Source organism: Pelophylax lessonae, assembly GCF_965119305.1.
Source record: "Pelophylax lessonae genome assembly, chromosome: 6".
Lineage (NCBI taxonomy): Eukaryota > Metazoa > Chordata > Amphibia > Anura > Ranidae > Pelophylax > Pelophylax lessonae.
Window position 1 is genome coordinate 71,672,879 of NC_138773.1, and position 25,403 is coordinate 71,698,281.

General features: G+C 45.6%; 1 protein-coding gene across 2 annotated transcripts in view; it reads left to right on the plus strand.

Annotated features, from left to right (window-relative positions):
• GLIS2 (GLIS family zinc finger 2) overlaps positions 1-25,403 on the plus strand; it is a 104,395-nt gene that overhangs the window by 70,866 nt on the left and 8,126 nt on the right. For both annotated transcript variants that reach the window (XM_082262257.1, XM_082262258.1), the window contains exons 4-6: positions 8,430-8,603; positions 8,774-8,907; positions 14,584-14,702. In XM_082262257.1, the coding sequence (XP_082118383.1) occupies positions 8,430-8,603; positions 8,774-8,907; positions 14,584-14,702 (427 nt within the window). The remainder of the gene's footprint in view (positions 1-8,429; positions 8,604-8,773; positions 8,908-14,583; positions 14,703-25,403) is intronic.

The window sequence follows — 25,403 nt, forward strand, 5'->3', positions numbered from 1 at the left end:
CCCTGACTGTTTTTTTCATCCCCCTTTTGTTTTTATTTTTATTTTTATTTTTCCTTTTCTACATGCCCCCCATGGCTGATGTTTATAGATTCCTCTCATGGAATGTGAGGGGGCTTAATAGCAAGTATAAGCGGGCTGCTGTATTTCAATATCTTAAGCAACATAGACCACACGTGTTCCTCCTTCAGGAGACTCACCTGGATGGTAGTTTGGTCCGGGCACTTAGAAAACCCTGGATACAAAAGGCGTTTCACGCCACTCATTCCACCTATGCACGGGGGGTCTCGATCCTGATTAGTAAAGCGATTCCTTGCTCCATCCACCAGGTGGTCTCCGACCCGGAGGGACGCTATGTGGCTTTAGTCGTTACTTTATATTCTCTCAAACTGCTTCTGATTAATGTCTATGTGCCTCCACCCTTTCGGGTGCAACTACTGTATGACCTTATGCACAAACTTTCTGATCATGTTTCATTGCCAGTACTTTTGATGGGGGATTTTAATGCTATTCTGGATAGTGGGTTGGATACTTCCAGCTCCAGTCGGCCGGCCTCGCTTGACCTCTTGGCCTGGGCATCTGCTTTGGGCCTGGTGGAACTCTGGCGTTGGAAGCATCCTGATGATCGGTGTTATTCTCATCTTTCCGCCTCGCATCGTTCTGCGGCCCGCATTGACCTGGCTTTTGGGAACGCTCGTCTGCAATCCCTCCTTTCTACTGCTGACTATCTGGCCGGGGGGGTGTCTGATCATAACCCGCTTCTCTTGACAGTGCACCTCCAGGTGGAGGCTAGAGAGCGGGGCTGGAGGCTGTCCTCTGGATGGCTCCAAAATGAGCAGATTACCTCCCGGTTGGAGAAGGTTATCCAGACGTATTGGGAGAGCAACGAGGGTTCTGCGGAACCTGGGATGGTGTGGGAGGCATTTAAGGCGGTGGCCAGGGGTGAATGTATAGCCGGTATTAAGTCTGCTAGGAAGGATCATAACAGTACGATTGTGTCCCTACAGGAGGAGGAGAGAGAGCGGGCGAGAGAACATGCGGAGTCGGCCTCTGATTCCACTTACATTTCTTTAATGGAGGCGCGGCGCGCTCTCTCTCTTCACTTCTCTGACCTCGCCCACACCGAGGCCTCACATGTGCGGGCTTCGGTGTTTGCGCAGGGGGACAAGAACGGCAAGCTTTTGGCGAGGCTGGTGGCGGATCAAAAGGCCCCGATTAATGTTCCGCTTCTCAGGAGCTCGGGGGGTGACCTCTTGACGGACCCCGCGGACATACTGGCTGAGTTCAGGAGGTACTTTGAGACCTTGTATACCCCTGCCACTGACTACGACCACACTGCCATGGACTTGCTCCTTCAAGGTCTCGACCTCCCCACACTGACTGCTGACGACAGCGCCCTTCTGGACGCCCCTATTACCCCTTTGGAGGTGGAAAAGGCTATTGCCGCATTTCCTCCGCATAAGGCCCCGGGTCCGGATGGGTTCCCCGCAGATTTTTATAAATCATTTGCTGAGCAGCTGGCTCCACGCCTTAGTAGTCTATTTCAATATTGTTTGGAGGAGAAAGCTCTTCCCCCTTCCATGCTCGATGCCACCATGGTGTTGTTGCTGAAACCAGGTAAGGACCCTGTGGAGTGCTCCTCCTACAGGCCCATAGCCCTTTTAAATGCAGACCTGAAGGTCCTTTCCAAAATTCTGGCGTCCCGGCTGGCGGGGGTCATCCATACATTGGTTGACCCGGACCAGACGGGTTTTATGCCTGGGAAGTCGGTGGATACCAATATCGGACGCCTCTTTACCCATCTTCAGCTACCCGCTGCTGACTATCCGCAGCGGATTGTGGTCTCTATTGATATTGAAAAGGCTTTTGACTCGGTCGACTGGTCGTACATGCATAAAGTGCTGGAGCTGATGGGCTTCGGCCCTACGTTCCGGCTGTGGGTTAAACTACTATACTCCTCTCCTCGTACGGCCATTCGGCTGGGTCTGGCCAAATCTGAGTACTTTGGGGTGGGGCGGGGTACCCGACAGGGTTGCCCCCTCTCTCCCTTTTTGTTTGCCCTCACGATTGAACCGGTGGCCACCGCTCTCAGGACTTCCAATGCCTTTGATGCCATCCAGGTGGGATCCATTAGGGAATGCGTGGCTCTGTATGCTGACGATATGCTGCTCTTCCTTAGAGACTCGGGTCCCTCCCTACGGGCGGTTTTACGCATCCTGGACACTTTCGGCTCCTACTCCGGGCTCCGGGTGAATTGGGGGAAATCTTCCGTACTATCCCTTACTGGGGCGCCGGTGGCGGTCTCCTCTGCTGATCCTCCCCTATGTTGGGTGGACTCCTTCACGTACCTGGGGGTTAAAGTCACGCGGTGCCCGGGGGATTATTACTCCCTGAATCTCCTCCCGCTTGTGCCTAGGCTACAACAGCTGGTACAGGTGTGGAGGAGGCTCCCGCTCTCGTTGCTTGGGCGTATTGCCTTATTGAAGATGAAGTTTCTTCCCGTGGTATTGTATTTTTTGTGGCACTCCCCTACCTGGGTCCCTCGAGCCTTTTTTCGCAAGTTGGATGGCATCATCGGATCCTTTTTGTGGTCTCCTGGGCCCCCTAGGATAGGCCTGCGGGCCCTCCAGGAGCCCAAGGCCAGTGGTGGGCTTGCTCTTCCTGATTGGCATAAATATTACCTAGCTGGGCAGATGGTATTTGCGAGACGTTGGTTGAGGGCGGATGCGGAGGATTCGGCTACGGTTCTGGAGGCTGCACACCTGGGGTCCTATGAGAGTTTACGCCTGGCATTATTTCGAGGGGTGAGCACCGATCTGCCGTTGACCGACTCCATGAAGGCTACGATCAAGGCGTGGGGCCAGACGGTGAAGCTGGCGTGCCCTAGTTACCTTGGTTTCTCACCTTCTACCCCCTTGTGGATGAATCCCAGACTTCCCCATTTTTACCACCTCCCGGACCCTGGGGTATGGGCTGCTGTTGGTATAAAGACGTTGGGGGACGTTACCACCGAGGGTGCACTAGTCCCCTTTGACACCTTACGTTCCCGACATGACTTACCCACGACTTATTTCTTCCGTTTCTTGCAACTGCGGCACGCTTTCCAGAGTCAGTTTGCAGATCTCCGGATCGAGCCAGTGCCGTCGGACCTGGAATTGATGTTGACTAACCCTGACCTTAGTAAAACACTGTCTACTGTCTACAAGGAACTGTTCCGCCTCACCCCTCCGGGGATTGTGCGCTGCAAGCAGCGCTGGACGGAAGATATTCCTGACTTGCAGGGGGACGACTGGGATGACCTGTGGACAGATCCCTTTAAACACCTGGTGGCGGCTAGAGATAAGTTCATCCAATTTAAATTTCTCCACAGAGTGTATTATACGCCTGCCCGCCTGGCCAGGATCTTTCCGTCGGTGTCCGCTGAGTGTTGGCGATGTTCGGCTGCCCCAGCGGATGCCCGACATGTATTTTGGGACTGTGCTCTGGTTCAGCGCTACTGGTCGGAGGTCGTCTCCTGCCTTGGAAGGGTGCTTATGACTCCGGTTCCGCTGACCCAGAGCGTCTGTCTCCTGGGCCTGGTGGAGGAGGTGGTCCCCTCGGTGGCTCATAGGACGCTGTTGATTATACTACTGTTTTATGCCAAGAAGGCCATCCTACTACACTGGAGAAAAGTGTCACCCCCCTCGATACCCTTCTGGAAGGGGCTGGTGAACGCTGTTTTACCTTTGTATAAGGCCACTTACGAGTCCCGTGGTTGTCTCCGAAAGTTCGAGAAGGTGTGGAAGGCATGGGTGGAATCCACTGAGACGGCGGGCTAATTGTGAATGGGAAGTGTCTGTATCTTATGGTTTATTTGGGCCCGCACTCTCACTGGTTCTTTTCTTTCAGTCAGGAAACCTCTGCTATTTTTGACCTGTAACTTTGTGTTCTGATCCAGTTGTCATATATATTTTTTTGTCCTGTACCCCTGGGCCTGAGGGGGGCGGTCTGGACGGGTTCTGCTGTCCCGGCCGCCCCCGGCCCCCCCTATGTTTTACTCGGTTCTATAGGTAAGCTGCCAGGGTTGGGAGGGTGGGGGGGAGGGTTGGGTAGGGTTGTTGTGCCGTCCCGCCATGTTAGGGACTGGTGTTTGTCACTGTCTGTATTTTTTTCTTGTTATAAAACAATAAAAAGAATTTTTCAAAAAAAAGTTGGCAGGGGTCATCATGGCTTTCTTGACTGTTAAATGTGGTAATGTCATCTTGCATTACATATAAGGACACCTTCGTGAATGCTTGTAGTTGCCTCAAATGCCAGGGCCCATAGTCAGTAGGCAAGAGGATATCCTGCAGTCCCCTCCAAAAGCCCCTGTCCCCGTTGGGTCTGTCATACCAAGGGAGGAGGTGTAGATGGAGAAGAGGAGGGGTCCGAGGACAGAACCGTGGGGGACCCCTACAGAAAGAAGAAGCGGAGAGTAGAAGACAGAGTTATAGGTAACACTGAAGGAGCGCTGTGATAAGTAGGAGGAGAATCAGGAGAGAGCAAAATCTTGAAGGCCAAGAGAGTGGAGTTTTTTTGAGAAGAAGGGGATGGTCAACAGTATCAAAAGCTGCAGAGAGGTCTAGTTTATGAGAAAGAGAACAGCTTGGAAACACGACATGAAGAAGGGAATAAAACATGCAATTCTTCTTAGTTACCGAAATTTGTTGTATCCACGGGCTTCACGTTTTTTCAAATTGGGCTTGTGTTTATTCCAGTATGCTGAATTGGTTGTGGTTAATCATAATCTAATTGTTTGCTTTTAACTCACATCCAAATGTTATGAATTCATGGCATTTGTATGAGTGAGGTTGTCTTTAGCTTTCTGTGCAATACAATATCTAAAATCAGGAGATTTTACAGCTGGATTGTCACATATGGTCACTCAATGGCCTTAAAAAATCCAAAGTAATTTAACACCACCATTATCATTTTTATGCTCAAGGAATAAGTATACCTTTTCTGTTTATGAAGCAAAGACAGGCTTTCCAGGCATTTCTAGATGTTTTTTTTTATTTTCATATTCCTCAAACTGTTTAGCAAAAGCCAACGTTCCACGATTTACTTTAAATTACTCCTGACATTAGAGAAATATGCAGGCCATTGCAAATCTCTAGTTTAAATTAAATTTTTTTGTCTATCGTACAAATGCTTTGGTATTAATACCACCTGAGTCACTGGCCAGAACAAATGTGGCATTGTTCACATCTGAAGATTTTTGTGCTATGCATTAGAAAAAACTGCTGCTTGCTGCATCTTTTATGTGGTTTAAGCAGATAGCCCAGATTAACTGAAATGCATGTAAAACACGCAATGTACATAAACTGCGCCACACCTAAAACATGCAGATGAAAATGGAGTCTCAAAGTACGAGTTCCCATTTTAAAAATCTCCCAGACTCCCTCTCTAGCCCCTCAACACTTCAGGTATGTACTATGTCCCCCAAAAGCTTTGGTCTACTGTATTGTCTATGACCCAGGTGGTGAAAATCCAATGCCAGACTGCTCGCCCTTCTGCACTAATGTCCTGGAAACTTGCATGGGATGTTCCTTCTTTTTTTTTCTTCGTAGTGATTTGAAGTTTCCCCACTTAAGAAGAGCAGCAGCACCGCTAGAAATGCCTTATAATATTGGAGTAAGCGCTGAGGTTCGATTGTCCTTGGATGACCAATTACTACTCCTCCCGCCCTCGCCGTTTCCAACAAAAATATAAAATTGTGGAAACTTTTTGAAGACCCCTCATACAAATACCTCAATAGTGACTCCAGGAGGAAACTATTAAGTTTTAGGGAGCTTAACCTCCCTGGCGGTCAGATTATGTCCAGATTTCTGTGCTAAAAGCGATACATTGTTTTGTATGGAAATCTGTTGTTTTACATTTTAAAACTCACCTTCCCCTGTGATCCCCCGCCGTCCTCCCCCGCCAGCCTCCCGCTGTGTGCTTGGCCGATGCCGGCACCTGTCTTCCGGTTCCCTTCCCTGCGAGCGTTGCGATGCAGGGGGGTTGGAACCGGCGGCAATTTAAAGGGACAATTCTGATGTCTCTTTCTGGCATATAGCTCCGTTGGAAATTCTGAAGAATCATTTGATATGCTTCCCAAATTCCACAAGCTATGTGCCAGAAAGAGACATCAGAATTGTCGCTGTCGTCACTTTCCATACCTTTTTTGGACTCCATGGTCGTTCAAAATTTTCCAGGCACAAAGCACTGGAAAAGCACAGGCAGGGCACTAGAAAAGTCACCAGGTGCAATCCTATGGTGAAATGGCATGATACAGTGTAATCCGTAAGGATCACAGCTTTGTATCATGTCATTTGTGTATTTATACTTTTGAATTTGCCGCCGGTTCCACCCCCCTGCGTCGCAACGCTCGCAGGGAAGGGAACCGGAAGGCAAGTGCCGGCAATTGGCCGTGCATAGAGCGGGGAGAGAGTGTGAGGACGCCGGGGAGGACGGCGGGGGATCGCAGGGAAGGTGAGTAACATTCTGGGGTAATCCCAAGTGTGGCTCGGGGTTACCGCTTTTGGTACTGAATACCATCAGGGGGTAAAGAAGACATGCAGTCACTCATTACACTTGGAGGAGAAGCGGTTCAACCTAAACCCCCCCCCCCCCCTCCAAGTGTTAATTTTGGCAGCAAATTTTGATTTAGTTTTAGTCTTTTGACTAAAATGCCATTTAGCTTTAGACCCATTTTAGTCATCTGCAATTCTTTTAGTTTTAGTCATATTTAGCTGACTATCTCCAGTACATTTTAGTCGACTAAAACTAATTATAGTCGTCTAAAATCAAATGGGTTTAGTTAAATTTATGATGCATTATTTCTCTACAATTTCCAACCCCATTATATACTCCTGGAGTAAACAAAACTAATATTATGTTATTATTTATGGTATTAGGATTTGAACAAACTCACAGTCACAGATTTAGCTGCTCTGGATGGTCTGAGGAGGCCTGTAATGCTGCACAGTGCTCTGGACAGTGGTCTAAGGAGGCCTGTAATGCTGCACAGTGCTCTGGATGGACGGTGACTGTAATGCTGCACAGTGCTCTGGATGGACAGTGACTGTAATGCTGCACAGTGCTCTGGACGGACGGTGGCTTTAATGCTGCACAGTTCTCTTGACAGATGGCTGTGATGCTGCACATTGCTCTGAATGGTGGTATGAGAGGCCTGTATTACTGCACAGTGCTCCAGATGGTGGTCTGAGGGGAGGCTTGTAATGCACAGTGCTCTGGGATGGTGATCTGAGAGGAGGCCTGTAATTGTAATGTACACACTCACAGTGCTCTCTGCTCTGGAAGGTCGTCCTCAGGGGTGAGACTCTCGTCGGGAGGCCTGTAATGCAGAGTGCTGCTCTGGACGGTTGTCTGAGGTCTGAGGACTCAGAGGCCTGTAATGCTGGATATACAGTGCTGCAAGTGCATCTAAGCCAAGCATGCTACGGACTTGAGTCGCTTGCTTCCTGGGAGCTAAATCAGGCAGAGCTCCATGGAAACTGGAAGTTCACAAGGGTAAACGTCCCTGCCTCAAAAATTCGTTAACGAAAAATGAATTATTCTTCGTCATAGTTTTCGTCAGTGGATGTGGATATGGGAAATTATATTGATATAAACACACACCTACACAGGAAGAACTAGATGGACTGGTGTCTTCAATCTTACTAACTATGTAACGTGGCCCGCCAAGTGACATGAGAGCTTTCAAGGGTTCTAATACTCCCCACTTTATTGAAAATAAAGAGTTTAATTGGACATACACTCACGCATGTAACAATCTGATTGTACAATCTACTTTGCAGTTGCAAAGGGGTGTGTATTGTGAAGGCCTTCTTACTTGGATGTTAGTATGTAACGCTAAAGGAAATCGTGTAGAGACTGTTCAATCATAGACTGATGGTTCTGCTTCAAGGACATAAGGACATGGTGCTGTCCCTTATTACATCACATAGCTGTCACAGTCCATTGGGTCTACAAGTGCAGCTGATTCTCAGATTACTGCATATGTTACAAAAAAAAAACATTTCTGTGCCTCAATGTATTTCTAAGGAATTGGAGGTCATTGTAGCCGTATTAGTGCACTTGCGACAGAGACAATTGAGTACTGTCCGTGATACTTTTTTTATTTGCACTAACATACAATTTTTCAGGACAAGCTTTCGGGGTATGTCCCCTTCATCAAGATCCAAGCAGTACTTGAGTACTGCTTGGATCTTGATGAAGGGGACATACCCCGAAAGCTTGTCCTGAAAAATTGTACGTTAGTGCAAATAAAAAAAGTATCACAGACAGTACTCAATTGTCTCTAAAGAATTGGAGAAATGTTGAAATGATGGACTATGCTCTGTGCTTCTTATTTCTGCTTCAAGTGTCATATGTCCCTAACCATCCCTGACCTCTCTTCTATCCCTCAGGACATGCCATCATTGCGCTGCAGAGGAGACACAACTCCCAGTCCCTTCCAGTTCTTTCTGCCCCTTAGCTCCGGACTCCAGCTACCCCCATCGGTGTTTCTTACTCCCCCCAAGGAGAAGCGGCTGTCCCTTGAATACACTGAACAGAAACAACTGGTGTGTCAGTGGGCAAAGGTAAGGGTCACCCCCTGCAGGCCTCATCCTTAGATGTCCACCTGCCTGTTCTCTGTCTCACATTCCTTTCTCTGTTTCTGTTTTATCTAATTGTCTACACACTCCCCCTCTTGTCTTCTTGCTGCATTCCTTGGCTCGGCTCGGCTCACCTTTGACCTCTGACCTTGCAGTGCAACCGCCTGTTTGAGCTTCTTCAAGAATTGGTGGATCATGTTAATGATTTTCATGTGAAGCCAGAAAAGGATTCCGGATACTGCTGCCACTGGGAGGGCTGTGCCCGTCGTGGGAGAGGATTCAATGCCAGGTGAGAGGGGATTATCATATTGGATTACCCTAGGAGCAAGAAATTAATGTCAAAATGGCTGATGAGATGATAGTAATGCACAGCTGCCATATGCCAGAGAGAGTTCTCGCTTTAATGTGGGTTTATATACTTTTCTTTTAGTATTCTGAGATACTCTTTTGTTAAAATCCTCTAAGGGCCAATGCATTTTTGGATAATAGTTTCCATATTTTTGTATCTGACATGCCCCAAAAATATCTTAAAACTGCAGGCACGGAGGCGAGAATAGCCATTTTGGTAATTATGGATATAGCTTTGTCTACGTGACTTCATTGAGCCTTAAAAAATGCATAAGTGTTAAACTAAAATGGAACTCCAGTCAAATGTCTGTTCTATTTCTGTCCTAGAGTGGATGACCACCAGCACAGATAGAGAGGGCGGTTCTCCCCAGCAGGGACACAGATATAAATAAAAGGTTAACACAAGGAAAGTGAGACACTGGATACAAATCTTCAATGGGTCAATCAAATTATGACTGGGACATACTGGCTCAGGCTTGGAAGCACTCCATAAAATTGGGACACCCCTTATAAACAGGGGGGGAAACCCAGAGTTGAGAATCCACATATATAAAGTTCAATGAGAGTGTCAAACAAATATTCACAAGTTCAAAGTTTTATTGATAAAATTGGTTCATAGGAGAGAAAAGCCAACACGTATTGGGGGCCAAATCGAATCCCACTTAATCAGGGCTCAGGAATTTTAACTGTGCTTAAAGTAGAATTATAGGCAAAAGTTTTTTTTTCTCATTTTGGATAAAGTAAGGGAGGGTTATAACCCCTGTCAGTTTTTTGGTCATCTTTGTCCCATTATTGAGATTTCCCATCACTTCCTGTCCCATAGCCAAAACAGGGAGTGAGACGAAATGCCACTGCTCCTCCCCTGGCCCGACTCCCGCTGTGACTGAATACAGCGGGAGCGAGCCTCCGGAGGCGCGCGCGCGCCGCCGAGAAGGTGGAGTGTCTGCCGACGTAGGTCTACGTCGTCAGACCTACAAGAGCCACTTTGCCGCAGTAGAGCTCTAGTGAGCAGCGGTAAAGTGGTTAAGGCAATCAGGGCCCCCCAGGTCACCAGAACTAGTGTCCCCATTGGAAGATTTACCCCTGTTACTTTTCTGGGGACAACCCAAAATTAGGGTTTTCTTTTACTTTTATTTTCAATGATAGTGGTAAACAGGACAAATGGAGGGGGGAGAATTTCTTAAAAGGGGAAACAGACAGCAATAAAAATCTAATAGATTTTTTAATCCCTCTCCACTCTATCCCAAACCCCCCCCCCCCCCCCCCCCAAAAAAAAAAAAAGGTTTCACCTTTAGTTATACTTTAAATGGTCTCAGAGAAGATAACGAGCAGATACTAAATATCTCTGGTTTTCTGCTTGGAGAAGATTTGTCTGTTATCTGCTTATTGAAGTCCATTTACCACTTGCCGACCGCGCTATAGCCGAAAGACGGCTACAATTTGGTCCTCCAGTTCTGGGAGGGCATCTAGTGACATCCTCACAGATCCTCCGGAACGCTCTGTGATCACTGTGTACTTTGGAAACAGCTGATCACAGATCTAGGTAAAAGACCAAACACAACAGCCCTTTACTATGTGATTAGCTGTATCCAATCACAGCTCATCAAATGTAAACAAATGCTGCTTTCCTCAGCGGACATAGTTTCTTCAGCGCTGTCACTGTGTGAGGAAAGGAAAGCTGATAACCTGTTATGCTGTGCCAGGGGACATCAGTGCAGTGCAGGGCACTGATCATCAGTGCAGCCCCATTAGTGCAAATCAATGTCAATCAGTGCAGCATATCAGTGCCACCTTATGAGTAGAGCCTCATCAGCGCACATCATTGAAGTAGAAAAATTACTTATTTGCAAAATTTTACAAATTAATATTAAATTATTAAATACCACCAAAAGAAAGCACTATCTCTCTAAGCCCCCATTCACACTAAGGCGACCTGTGAGGCGACCTGGTCGCCTCACAGGTCGCCGTAGGTCGCCTCCCATAGGGAAGCTGCGGACCCGTTCTAATAGGAGCGACACAAGTCGCTCCGACTTAGAAAAAGGGTCCGGAGCTTCTTTGGGGCGACCAGGAGGCGACCGCCATAGACTTCAATGTTATGAAGTCCGTGGCGACCGCTCCGAGGTAGCGTCGCTTGTATGTGAACGGGGCCTTAAAAAAATTATAATTTAATTTGAGTACAGTGTTGCATGACCGCACTATTGTCATTCAAAATGCGATTGGCTCTGACCACTATAAATAATTGGCGTTAATCCTGAATAATGTAATTTCATTTCTGGAAGTTTGATTTCTGTGCATAGAGAATTCTTGAAACACAAAACAAAATTAGATTTTTGCATGCTGCACTCATAGGCAGTAATGTTTGAATATTTGAATTGGCTGTTTTAAATCTCATAACCATTTCTGATTGGAGGAAGGTGGGGCATGCTACTTGAGTGAGAAGAAATGAGGGGGGAGGGTCTACTAAGTGCAGTATTATAAAAGTTGATTTATTTCAAAGGATTAAAAACATTTACAAGATGGTAACATCAAAAGGGCTTGTCTATGGTATGTGATCCGGCTGTCCACTGAGGTCCTGGGGACTGTATCACCCCAAACATCGCTGAACATGGAAAGCTGGCAGTCCTGTGTGGTGCTTCCACGTTGACCAGCGTGAGACGCGGAGGTGGAAGTGACATCACCGTTGCGGGGCGGGAGTCCAGGACACTCAATCCGTGGAAACAGGCAGGCTATGCGCTCGGAGCTAATGGCTCCTTCAAAGGTTACCATCTTGTAAGTGTTTTATAATACTGCACTTAGTGGCGCCTCCCCCCTCCTTTCTTCTCACATGTGTTACAGAGCCTGAGCATTCTCTGAGGATTGCTGCCTAACTCCTAATGCACATCATCTGCATGGACAGCAGATCCCTCCCATGGCCCATATATGCAGTCCAGGTGATCTTATAGCATTTGAAATTGTGGAGCGCCAGACCTCTACTGTGACTCATGCTACTTGAGTGCTTTCCAACTTGTATATAATTTTTCATTTGACCTGTCACAGGTTGATATAGTTCTGCGATAGGACCACGGGTGGGGGATGTGTTTGCTACGTACATGTTTACAGAATCTTAAATACAAAGGGTTTCTTCCATCAGGAATAATGTCTTCATCAGCTATTGAGTTGCTGGAGTGTCTGGTTAGTTAAGCTCTAATCTCCTGGAGAGCATAGATAACTAATTACAAAGTGTTGGTAGCATGTGGTGTCAACAAAGAGCATTAGGGGTGACCAAGTGCCATACATATTTAGCCTTGTAGCCCCCAAAGTCACATAGCGTGTGTGTTAAAGACCATATCACAGACTGATGTATTTTCATTTTTGACCATCGTGCCTGTAAACTTTGGTGGACCATGGCCCATTGGTCCATTGACACATATTCAGATCTATAGAAAAGAGTAAACACATAAGTGGTGACCTTTTCGATCAGAGGAGGTATAATCCCAGAAGTGTAAACCAAAGCAAAAGCCAAAAGTGTGGTACTTTATTTATACCTCCAATAGTAAATATACGTTGATAAAATAACATCATTCTTTATTGTATACAAAGGTTAAGAACATGGTTGTTGCATAAATATTATAAAAACATTACATTCAGTGTGCAGGAGGTCAACAGATTAACCTATCTCAGAAACATCCCAATTGGAATGCTGATATGATTGGCGAAAAAGGGTCAACGCGTTTCGCGGGAACCCCTGCTTCCTCAGGACCTCTCAAGACCTCTATCATGTCCACATATGATAACAGTGCGCACTCCCCCCCCCCCCCCCCCTATATTTAATTAGATTGATTCCCAAACGACAATATTCAAGGATAAGGTGAAACTGTTCAAATTATATAAGTTGTAAATAAATTGTGCACTACACTGGGTCTGATAATTACAGTTTGTGCCAAAACAAAAAAAATGAATTGTTAAAAACACCAAGGTAGTAGACTATCTAATAAAAGATAATGCTACCAGCACCTATAGTGTCGCCACATACACAAAATGTTAAATAATAAATGGTGTGGTGCTAAATCCAATCCAACCAATGTATTTTATGACCCTGTGGTAGTCAGCATAAGTGCCGGTTCACACTAGTGCGATGCCAGACATCGCATGTGCTTCGACCGCATTGCTGTGCAGATCACATGCATTCGCACCAAAATGGTACAGGACCCTTTTTTTGGTTCGCACTGGAATCGGATCGCATGGGTGTTCACACCTATGCGATCCGATTCTTTCACCATTTTACAGTTCGCACTGTGATCTGCGAACCAATCTGGGGGTGTCAATAACTTTAAATTGACACCCCCAGAAATTTGCAGATCTCAGTGTGAACCACTGTGCGATTCTGGTGCGATGCAACAGCCAGCACTAATTTGCAGGGTTTCCCGTATCGCACCAGTGTGAACCTGGTACTAAAACAACAAATGTGCATCAACAGCTATATAAACTATTAATAGCATATTATTATATAATATTAAGTTGCTAAAAAAGTGACTATATATGACCATAAACATAGGGAAAAAATATTTAAAACAATAATAAATCAATATAGATGTGAAAAACAGTTTATATCAGCCCTGTTGGGTAGTGCATCCAAAATCCAGTGCTGCACAAACCACACAAAAGTGAAAGCAGTAGTTCTTTCAAGAGTAAGGTGAAGTGCTGTGTTAATTCTTCAAATAAAGTGACATTGGTATTTTTTTTGCGATCCAATGTTTTATCCATGTGCACTACCACTGTGCGCAATGGCCGTTTACCTTAAGATTCAATGTAACTAGCTTCTATTGCATCAGTAATCTCCATTAGGAACGTAGCTGTTGGTGATTAAATGTAAGTGACGCTCAAACGGCAAACACATGAAAGAGATATGAAAATCCACATGGTGTAGTAGTACTGAACAGGTTTATTTAAAAAAATGTTTAGACTTACAGTTAAAATTACATCAAGTGTATAGGACCGCGGGGTCACTCAAGCAAAGGACGCTAACAGATCCGAACTTCCAGTCTTGGCCTTGACCGGAAGGGGCGTCACCCGACAAGTGACTTTCTCAAGGGTTCAAATGATATTGACTCATAAAGACAGGCAGATTCACTACGTGGGCATTTCTCAGAGAGGGGTTATAGTGCACATTCACTAAAGAAGGCCTATAGTCGGCCAAAAACAATCAATGTGATCTTGTGCTCTTTCAGGGTGATAGGTCTCCCATCTTGCAGAAAATTAGGCCCATTACCAAATGCAACAATCAGAATGCTTGAATTAAGCAAATCCTAAATACACACTGGCACCTATAGTAAACAGTCCTAATCTTCTACGCCATGTTGATGATACACCGTACATTACACACTCTTTTAAAGATATGCTTCAGTCATTTTACCAGGAACGAAGAATCGAACCCTTGTGGGTCCCTCCCACGTGGTACCTTTAGATGCAGGACGTGTAATTATTGTTGTTGACATCAACTAGGCAAGGTGGTGAACTGGTAGAACCTGGAGACTGGCACACTTCATAAATTGTGACACAATTGGTTCAGATCTATGTACATGTGGATCCTATTATGTGAAGCATATGAAATGAGTTACCCCCTATGATGGATTTGCAGGTACAAGATGCTGATCCATATTAGAACACACACGAATGAGAGGCCTCACTGCTGCCCCACCTGCCATAAGAGCTTCTCCCGGCTGGAGAACCTGAAGATACACAACCGCTCACACACAGGTATGAATCCTACTATTCTTTCTGTGTCTTATGCTGGCCTTACACAATGTATGTAATCATTATTCAGATAAAAGAATCCCATCTTCTATCAGTTTAACTAAACTAAATGGGACTGGTTAGTAAATGATCATTTTCGTTGAACTGAAAAAATTAGACCCAAAAGAAAAAGCCAGTCAATTTTAACAACATGGATCAATTTTTTGTTTTGCTGAACAATAATTTTAAAACAAAAAAATGATTTATTGGTTTTTGATTTGTATTTGGCCAGTGCTATGCTGACAGCTGTGTCTGGGTACCTGCATGTAATGGCATTCCATACTCTGTCAGTGGAATGGCCACTTCCATGATGGCATGTCCTCCTACACCAGCCTTTCTTTTTAAAAGTTTCTTTTTATTGAAAAATTTAGATGCATAGGTACAAAACATAGCCTTTGGGCATTCCCCGGGTAATTCATTAAAAAAAAAAAAAAAAATACTAACAACACCTCCTATTATAGAACCCAACAAAAAAAAAAAGGGGGGGGGGGGAAGAAACAACACACCTTCCATACACCTCGCTCTGTCATTCTCTTATAAAATAATTTCAAGGGTTTATGAATTATAAGGAGATCGCTGTTCCCTCTCAACCATCAGGATAATGTATTGGAAGAATATTAACTCGTGTTTAGAATCTTACCTGAACAAATATAATGTGAGTCCCTGCAGAGGAATACTTTTGTTCATATCATAAACTAAACCGTATCAGGGGGGAATGAATTCAGTCTGTGGACTCCTGATCATCTGTTATACACTCCAAAGCTGTCCACAAGTGCCAGACCTTCTCAAATTTCCTTGGACAACCCCGAGACAAAGAGGTAGCTTTGTATAGGGGTACAACCTTATTGATTAAACCCTTCCAGAAGGGCAGATTAGGGGCTGCATCTGATTTTCACTTGAGCACTCCCTGGCATAAAATAAAAGGAGACCCAAGAGAGTATGCATTGCCCGACTAACAGCCAGAGAGTCAACTAACCCCAGGAGGCAAACACCATTTTTTACAGTGACCTGTATAGTAATTAGGGTGGATATAAACTGGGTCACTGTCCGCCAGTAGCTACTAATCTGAGGGCACTCCCAAAAGATATGGGCAAATCCAGCAGGGTCACTAGAGCATCTCCAACAGCAACAAGAGGAATTAGGGTATATACGATGTAATCGTTGTGGTGTAAAATAAATTCTGTGCAAGATTTTACATTGCAAATCCCAGAGATTTCCCAATCTTCATTGTCCAAGTCCTGCTCCTTCGAACACCATGCAGGGCATCTAGTCCCACATGAACGGAGGGAAGTAGTGACTTGTAGATCACAGAAAGTGTTTTTTTGAGAGCGTCATCCTAGTGGAGAACATCTTTATCGTCCTGCTTCAATCTAAACAAGGAGGACCCAAATTGCGCTGCACAGGCGTATCAGAGTTGCAGGAATCGGAAGAAGAGCGCATTAGGCAGTGTAAATTTATCTTTCAACCTATCAAACGTAAATAATGCATTCCCATCACAAATATGTGAAAGGTATCTGATTCCTTTAGCAGCCCAAAGACCAGGATCTGGTAAGGAATTAAATTCTGGTAGCGTGGATTGAACCAATGCAGAGTTGATGGGGACCTTTTACCCCTCACTCTATTGGGTTTAGCAATGACAGCATGCCAGGCCTTAATAACTGCCCTCATAACTGCTGTAAGGGGCGGGTGAGAGACTCTCAGACCCCTGTAGAGGAGATTACGGAGCATCTCATAGGATCCTAAATGGGCAGCTTCTAATACTACTGAGGCATTTGTGTCATCAGAGATAGCTAGTTATAAGCGTGGGTAAGCATGACAGCCAAATAGTAGGTATGAAATTCTGGGTAAGCCAAGCCCCCTTGCATCCAAGGTCTGCATACAACTTTGCTGCTAAATCTAGCTGGTTGAGGTTGTCATAAGAAGGAGCCTATAAGTGAATCTAATTGTTTAAAAAAGGATTTCGGTAGCCACTCTGGGGTGTGCCAAAGGCTGTGTAATAGAACTGGAAGGATTTTCATTTTAATTCAATTAATTCTCCCGATAAGGGATAAAGGGGGATGTGACCAGACTTTAAATCTCTGTTTACATCACTGAAGAGCTGGGGACAAATTAAGATGTCTAAAATCCTTAGTGTGGGGAGAAATATTGATCCCTAAATATTTATTAGTTGTTGCCCATTGCAAAGGAGAATTGGGGTCAGCCAACCTTTTAGCCCCTTGATCAATCGGTAACACAAGGGATTTACCCCAATTAGTATGAAGCCCTGAAGGGGCCGCAAAGCAGCCCAGGATCCATAGTGCTTCCAAAAGTGAGGGGCCAGGGCCCCGTAGAAACAAAATTTAATCATCTGCATATACAAAAAGAGTTCCCCTTGTGGTATGGGACTATAAATGCCGCTGAGCACTGTATACTGCATAAAATAATCTTTATTGATACAAAATAGAACAAATCATAAAAAACAATATATAGAAAAAGACACAATTGCACATACAGGGCATTAAAATTGCATGCATTTGACAGACCGAATACCGAACCAGGATGGGGACGCTAGGTACATAGGGCAATCGTGGAACCGGAACCGACCCTACGCGTTTCGGGCATGGAATCAGCCCTTCCTCAGGGGTCACCCAGAGTTCCAGGTAGAGCGCCTAGTGTATCTAAAAAAGTAAAGCGATTTAATATATTGTAAAGCAAATATCTATGTGGCTGTATTTCGCCTAGTATATCTAGGAAAACAATTGTTTCGATATGCTTTAGAACAGACATTTGTACAATTGTATATTTACAAGCCGACAGTTGTGTACTCTGTCTTCTAACATACGCTCTATATCAATCAACCTACCCTTTGTGTCCAACCAGTGGATTGTATCGGTCTGTCGAATAAAAACGGTATTGCTACCGTGTGGAGGGATGCCCAAGTTTCCCAGAGCCCGTTCAGGGCAAGAGAACTCCGTGAGAGTATGGAAAGTATAGTAGCAGTAGCTGCCCGGAGGGACCAGCAGGGCACCACGATGACCAGTCAGTAATGGCTCAGCATGGACCGCTCACATAAAAGAGAGTATAATCATTTGTGATACCTAATGCAAAAAATATAAAAATATAAAACACAAGGGTTCAAATGACCAGGGGTAATAATTCCCTGTAGATTGGTCACTGATCCCTTTAAGACCATGAAAACATTTACCTTTAGTATGTGAAGTAAATGTGACCGCAGAGGGTCAAATGAAGTGGCTATGGTACAGGTCTTATGTTGGCGTAGACATAATTGTGATAGTTGTCTGAAAAACATTAAGGGGGGGGTTTATGGAGGCTGTTACAACCCCATTAAATTGCAAAAAAGTGCAAATAGAAAGAGAGGGGGGGAGGGGTTTGTGATGTGATCAAATCCCAGATCCGTGCAAAGAGCCGAGGAATCCATGAAAGACACACAGTAATGCAAACAAGTGAAAAAGATGCAGAGAAAGTGCATTAAATTTAGTTTTGTATAGGTATATATATCATGCACACAGCAGGGGGCATGGACGCATACATGCCTATGTGAATCCACAGTATACAGCGTAATAATGTGCTATATGCCATATTAACATGACTTACAGGTAATAAGAGAAGAAAAAAAAAAAAAAAAAAAAAGAAGAAAAACTGAAACTGTCCACATTGATGTGTGCCATAAAAACGTGACCAGACCGCCGTGGACAGTCTTAGAATTGGTTTTTCGGCAGTGTGCATATATAACCACATACAAATAAGGCGTGCCATATACCTATATAGTGGTGAGAAGATAGCCCATAAGATAGATAAGAATATGGGGAGGAAGGTGTGTTGGGCAATTGCAGGGGAGAGATTATATGGTGAATGAGAGAATGCATGGTAAGTAGTGGTAGAGAGCTTATACCAGATCGTGCAAATAATCAACATGCAGAAATATAGTAGGAACGTATAAGTGAAGGGCAAAGTTACAGGCAAAATGACATGCAGCAAAGAAGTTTATATAGCTTACTGTCCCTGAGTGTTCGTGGGCTTGGCATCCTCTGCGGATAGCCATAAGCCCAGACTGTTTTAAAAGGCATCGTATGACGCCGGCGCCTGCGCAGCAAGGACGTGTGACGTCAATGAGAGCAGTCCCGAGAGCCAATCCGGTCATCCGCCCGGGGAGCGCGGGCCCCGCCCATCCCGGAAGGAGAGGCCGGGTCCGCGCTCCACGGGCACCAGCGCGGGAAACCAGCTACTCAGGAAGAGAGCTGGAGTAAGTGGGGAGCCAGCACAGCTAGCGCCCCCTACCCGCGCCGGGGGAGCCTGCAGCCATCGAGGGCAGCCAAAGTAAAGCCAGCGAGACGCTGGTGAGCAAAGAAGAGCGACCAAAGAAACGGAAGTATAGAAAGAGAAGGGAAGGATATAGGAAAAGCCACAGGGGGAGATGAAAAGGAGAGAAGGGAAAAAGGAAAAAGAAAAGGAGAATAAGAAAGAAAAAAGAAGAAAATAGGTGAGCAGGGAGAAAGAACCCCGAAAGGAATAAAGTATATGGAGCTAATATGACAAAAAGTTAATATGAAGAATTGTATAAAGGAAAAAGCAAATTTGACTCCATTAACCCCTACTAAGCAAAAATGAAGAAAAAAGGGGAGGGAAAAAAGGACAAGATATATATGTATATATACTTGTCCATCGCGGTGGCACAGTATTGGTCTCTCAATTGCATGTTACAACCAATATACATCGTATAAACATAGCCTGTGTGATGATGAATAAGGCCGTATTTCCACACCATATACTAGCCAGAAGGGTCCATTAGACCATCGTAGATAAAATTGTACAAAACCCTGCTTAAGGTCAAAGCAGAACATGTATGGTCGTCCACAAAAAATATGGCATATTATGTAAGTATGTTTATAATGCATGTAAAATATATGACAAAAAAGTTCAAGTGGGTCTATATCACCCAAGATGAAATGTACGATCTAAGTATTTGAATGGTATAAAACTATCTTAATATAGAGTCCTGGACATGAGTACTATATCATAGACCTAATCTTTAACCCCATAGAATTATATGATACTATTCGTTTAGCCACACCCAGAACCATCTACCTGGGCGGTCCATTTGAGATTTGATGATAAAAGTTGGGTGGTGAAGGAAATGGAACTGAGTAATAGGGGGTTTGTGGTTAGTCATCTTAACTGGAAGTGAGAACACAGCCTTTAGAGGGGGACATAGTCGTGATCATTGTTCCCAGCCGCCTGAGGAGAAACCCTCCAAAAATGGTCTGAAACTGATCACGTCGTTCAGGCCCGGGGCTGTGGTGGCATTTAAGTCCAGGATCCAACGTGTTTCCCGCTGTAGAAGGGTCTTGTTCCAGTCCCCACCACGGGGACTGGGGTGGACCCTATCTAGAGCGAGAAACTTTGGAACAGGGGGGATACCTATGTGCATATCACGTACGTGTCTACCAAGTGGTAGATCAGGATCTCGTTTTTGCATACTCAATACGTGTCGGTAGATGCGTTTATGGAAGGGCAGTTGGGTCTTCCCTACATAGTAGGACCCACATGGACAGGAAAGCAAATACACCACCCCTGCCGTTTTGCAATTAACGAAGTGGTGTGCCTTGAATGTCCTTCCATTGGGGAGACAAATGTTGGAGTCTCTATTAATATACTGGCAATAATTACACCCCCCACATGTAAACGTTCCGAATCTTTTACATGGGTCTTTACGATATTTGCCAACAAATTCACTCCGTGTAAGATAGTCTTTTAAAGCTTTGGTTCTACGATACGTAATAGCCGGTCTCTGTGTAATATGTGGGCTGATATTGGGGTCACAACTCAACATATGCCAATATTTTTGGATCGCTTTAAATACCTGTTGGTGCTGTTCTGAATATTGCATTATGATGCGAGGGAAATTCGCATCCACAATGCCTGATTTGGTTTTATTCTTGTTTTTAAACAGCAGTTCTTGTCGCGTAAATGAGTTTGCTCTGTTAAACGCTTTTTTGAGGCAAGTTTTCGAATAACCTCTTTTTCGTAGGCGTGCCCTCAGGTTATTTGCCTCGATATTGAATTGTGTATCATTTGAGCAAATTCTACGAATACGGAGGTATTGGCTGAAGGGTATAGATCTGACTAGTGGTGCCGGGTGTGAACTGGACGCATGCAGGATAGTGTTCGCGGATGTGGGCTTGCGGTATAGGGTAGTTTGTATATTTCCTAAGCCGTCCTTCATAATGGTGATATCAAGGAAGTTAATTGAGTGTAAGTCATAGTTCATAGTAAACTTCAAATTAAAGTTGTTGTTATTCATATGAGTAACCCCCTCCATGAGTTCCTCAATCGAGCCGCTCCAAATAACTAAAATGTCATCAATGTAGCGGTACCAGGTTAGGACGTGCCTGGTCCAGCCTGTAGATGAATCCTCAGTTAACAACTGGCGTTCCCACTCCCCCAGGTACAGGTTGGCATACGATGGGGCACACGAAGTCCCCATCGCCACCCCCTGCACCTGGAGGTAGTGGGACCCATCAAATGAAAAGATATTGTTGGTAAGTATAAATCTAAGGCCCTGTATGAGAAACCCATTGAGGTCACTTTGATGTCTATCAGATTGGGACAGTATTTTTTGGATTACCTGGATGCCCTGTTGGTGTGGTATCGAACTGTAGAGTGCTTCCACATCGATAGCCACCAACAGGGCATCCGATGGAATCACTATCGACTCCAAAACCTGGAGTAGGTGAATCGTGTCCCTAACATATGAGGGTAGACTCTGTACAAAAGGACGTAGTTTTGAATCTATGAATTTACTTAGATTCTCTGATATGCTCCCACATCCGGACACTATCGGGCGCCCTGGGGGTTTGGAAGAATGTTTGTGGACCTTCGGTAGGCTGTAAAAGGTGGGGACCGCCGGAAATTTTGTCCGTAAAAAATCCCATGTAGGCTTATCTATGATATTGTAAAGATAGGCATGGTCCACCATGGTGTAGAATTCCAAGTTGGACCTATCAATGGCCCCTTTTGAGATAGGCCTATACCACTCCCTGTTATTGAGGATACGAAGACACATGTCCTTATATTGGAAATTATTGAGTATGACTATTTTTTAAAATTTAATCATCTGCATAGAGCGCTACCTTGTCTACAATGGAGCCCACATGAATCCCAGCTACCTTATGGGATGCCTTCAATTCCTCAGCCAATGGTTCCATGGCCAGCGCGAACAAGGCAGGGGAAAGAGGGCACCCCTTCCTCGTCCCCTTCTGAATCGGAAAGGGAGATGACAACTTGCCATGCAGCTTAATGCTAGCTACAGGGACTTTGTATAATATCTTAATCAACGTCCGAAAGACCGGGCTGAAACCAAAGAGCTCTAACACCTGCATCAAGTAACCCCATCGGACTGTGCCAAAAGACTTTTCGATATTAAAGGCTACCAAGGCTCTCAAGGCAGTCGCTTTATGCTGAAGCTGGAGATGTGTGAAAACCCTGCGGATGTTTAACATCAGTGGATTTGCCAGGCATAAAGCCAGTTTGGTCAATGTTGATAATTAACGGTAACACGTGCATTATCCTGTTGGCTAGGACTTTAGTGAGGATCTTTGGGTTGTAATTCAGAAGTTCAGATAGGTCTATAGGAAGAACATTGCATCAAATCTTTGCCAGACTTGGGCAATAGCACAATCTGTGCCTGATACAATCTGGTAAATGTCCAACCTCCAAACAATGAGAAAAACGTTTTTGTAACCTAGGGCCCAATAGGGCCATATGGGCTTTGTATCACTCTCCCAGCAGACCATCTGGCCCTGGGGATTTATGATTGGGGAAGGATTGGATAGCAGCCTCAATGTCCAAGAGTGATAGGGAGGTACTTGACACATTACTTGACAGGTGTAATGGAGCCTGGGCTCCCTCCTAATCTGCGACAGGCCTGAGAATGAGTCGGATCCTATACAAAAGCCACTGAGGCCTCCAACTCACACGGTTTCAGTTGAGTGGTCTATGAGGCAAAATCGGAGTGCAGGGCCTTAATACAGGAAATGTATTTGTCAGGGTGCCAGGAAACCAGACCACACAAGGATGCAGGTAAAACAAAGCAGTTTATTGGAGCAAACAACAATAAACCCACAGCAAGAGTGAAGAAGTGAGAGCAGGAACAAGCCAGGGTCAAGTCCAGAAGTGGGTAGCCATCCAAGCCGTGGGTCGAGTCCAGAAGCGGGTGGTCCTCCAAGCCGGGGGTCAAATCCAGAATCGGGTAGTCTACCGATGCCGGGTTGTCAGCCGATGCGGGGTCGAGAGCCAGGAGAGTTGTCAGCCAAGCCAGGTCATACATGGAGGAACATGGAGAATAGAAGACTGCTAGTAGAAATGCACCTTGGAGCGCAAGGGCAGGGACTGCATCCCATCAGGTGAGATGTAGTCAGGTGTGCAGCATCATCACTGTGCGACACCCAGGCAGCAGGCAAGTGATGATGCAATCAGAGTTTATAAGAGGCAGCAGTCTGCACATGTCCAAGATGGCTGCCAACAGGAGGGCAAGGTAAGACTATGACAGTACCCTCCCCTCAACGGCCCCTCTTCCGCGGAGCAAAAAGCAGTTCCTGAAGGAAAGCGAGCATGGAAAGCGCAGAGAAGGGCGGGAGCATGAACATCAGCAGAGGGAACCCAGGAGCACTCCTCGGGACCATAACCCTTCAAGTGCATAAAGTATTAAACCTGACTTAGGAACGAATGAGAACCCAAGATGCTGCTCCCAAGATGCTGCTAACCTCATACTCCTCATGATTGCCCACAGGAATGGGACGAGGGCAAGAAAGTGAAAAAGTACAGTGATTGCAAACCAGTGGCTTCAAAAGTGACACGTGAAAGACATTGGAGATACGCATGCCAGGGGGAAGACCAAGGGCATAGGCAACCGGGTTCACCTTACGGAGGATGCCAAAAGGCCCTATAAAACAGGGTGCCAGTTTTGGAGTGGGCACCCTGAGGTTGAGATTACGGGTTGCCAACCACACCCTCCCCCTGACCTGGTATGAAGGAGCAGATAAACGTCTCCGGTCTGCCTGGAGCTTCTGACACTGTGCAGAGACCGTAAAGACTCTTGAATCTGCACCCAAGAGGAACGGAGGGCAGGAAGATGATCCTCCACAGCCAGGACATCCTGTGGCAACACAGCGGGTTGGAACCCATAACTGGCCATAAATGGAGACATTTTGGAGAATGAGTTGATAGAGTTCCTGGAAAACTCCGCCCGGGGTAGCAGATCAATCTAATTGTCCTGATGGTCAGAAATATAGCAGCGGAGAAATAGGTCCACAGCTTGGTTTGAACGCTCAATGGCACCATTGGACTGCGGATCGTAGGCCGAGGAGAAGGAGAGTCGAATACCCAACTGGCACGCCAGAACCAGGAGACAAACGGGAGCAAGGCACGCCAGAACCAGGAGACAAACTGGCTCCCACAGTCTGAGACAATCCCCTTAGGCAACCCGTGTAAACAGAAGACCTCCCTGGCAAACACCTAGGCAAGGTCCTGATTTGTAGGCAGCCGTTCAAACAGAACACAGTGGCACATTTTGGAGAACCGGTCGACAACCACAAGGATAACTGTGTAACCTCGAGGCGCGGAAAGTTCCCTAATAAAATCCATGGCCAGGTGAGACCAGGGACGCTCCCCATTGGGAAAGGGAAGGTGAAGAGGAAATTTGTTCTGGACACAGACCAAACAAGCAGCCACATACGCAGCAACATCAGTGTGGAGAGATGGCCACCAGAACTGACAGGAAATAGCCCAGGACATCTAGTTCTTACCAGGATGACCGGCAGTCTTGGAATTGTGGTATGTGCAAAACAGTCTGATGCGCAACCCCTCAGGTACAAAACATTTGCCAGCAGGTCTCTCTGTGGGAGCATCAGGTTGGGCAGCCAAGACCTGTTTCCCAAAGTGAGAGGTTAAGTTTGTGTGGATGGCAGCCAGGATATGATCTGAAGGTATGACCGGTGTCGGCACAGAGTCCTCCCTGGACAACTCAGAGTACTGGCGAGACAAGGCATCAGCCTTAACATACTTGGAGCCGGGCAAATAGGAGATCACATAGTTAAAACGAGACAAGAATAAGGCCTTTCTGGCCTGACGGGGTGTGAGCCTCTTGGCCTCCGAGAGATACATCAGATTCTTATGATCGGTAAGAATGAGAACTGGAACCATAGAACCTTCGAGCACAAGTGTCTCCACTCTGTGAGAGCCTGTGTAATAGCTAAGAGCTCTCTGTCTCCAGTCTCGTAATTTCATTTAGCTGGAGACAGTTTCTTGGAGTAGAACCCACAAGGAAGTAAGGGTCCATAAGGTCTCTGACACTGAGACAGGAGGGCGCCTACTCCTGTCTCAGACGCATCCACCTCTAGGACAAAGGGCAAAGCAGGATTGGGATGAGAAAGAATGGGAGCTGAATCGAAAGCAGACTTGAGGGCCTTGAAACCTTGGATAACAGCAGGCGTGCAATTGTGTGAATCGCTGCCCTTCTTGGTCAGATCTGAGATAGGTTTGGCCAAAGAGGAAAAAATCCTGATAAATTTCCGATAGTAGTTGGCATCCAAACATTAAATTGATATGAGAACCTGATTTATGGGTACTCGAAACATGAGAATAAATTTTGACCTCCGGATGTTTCCC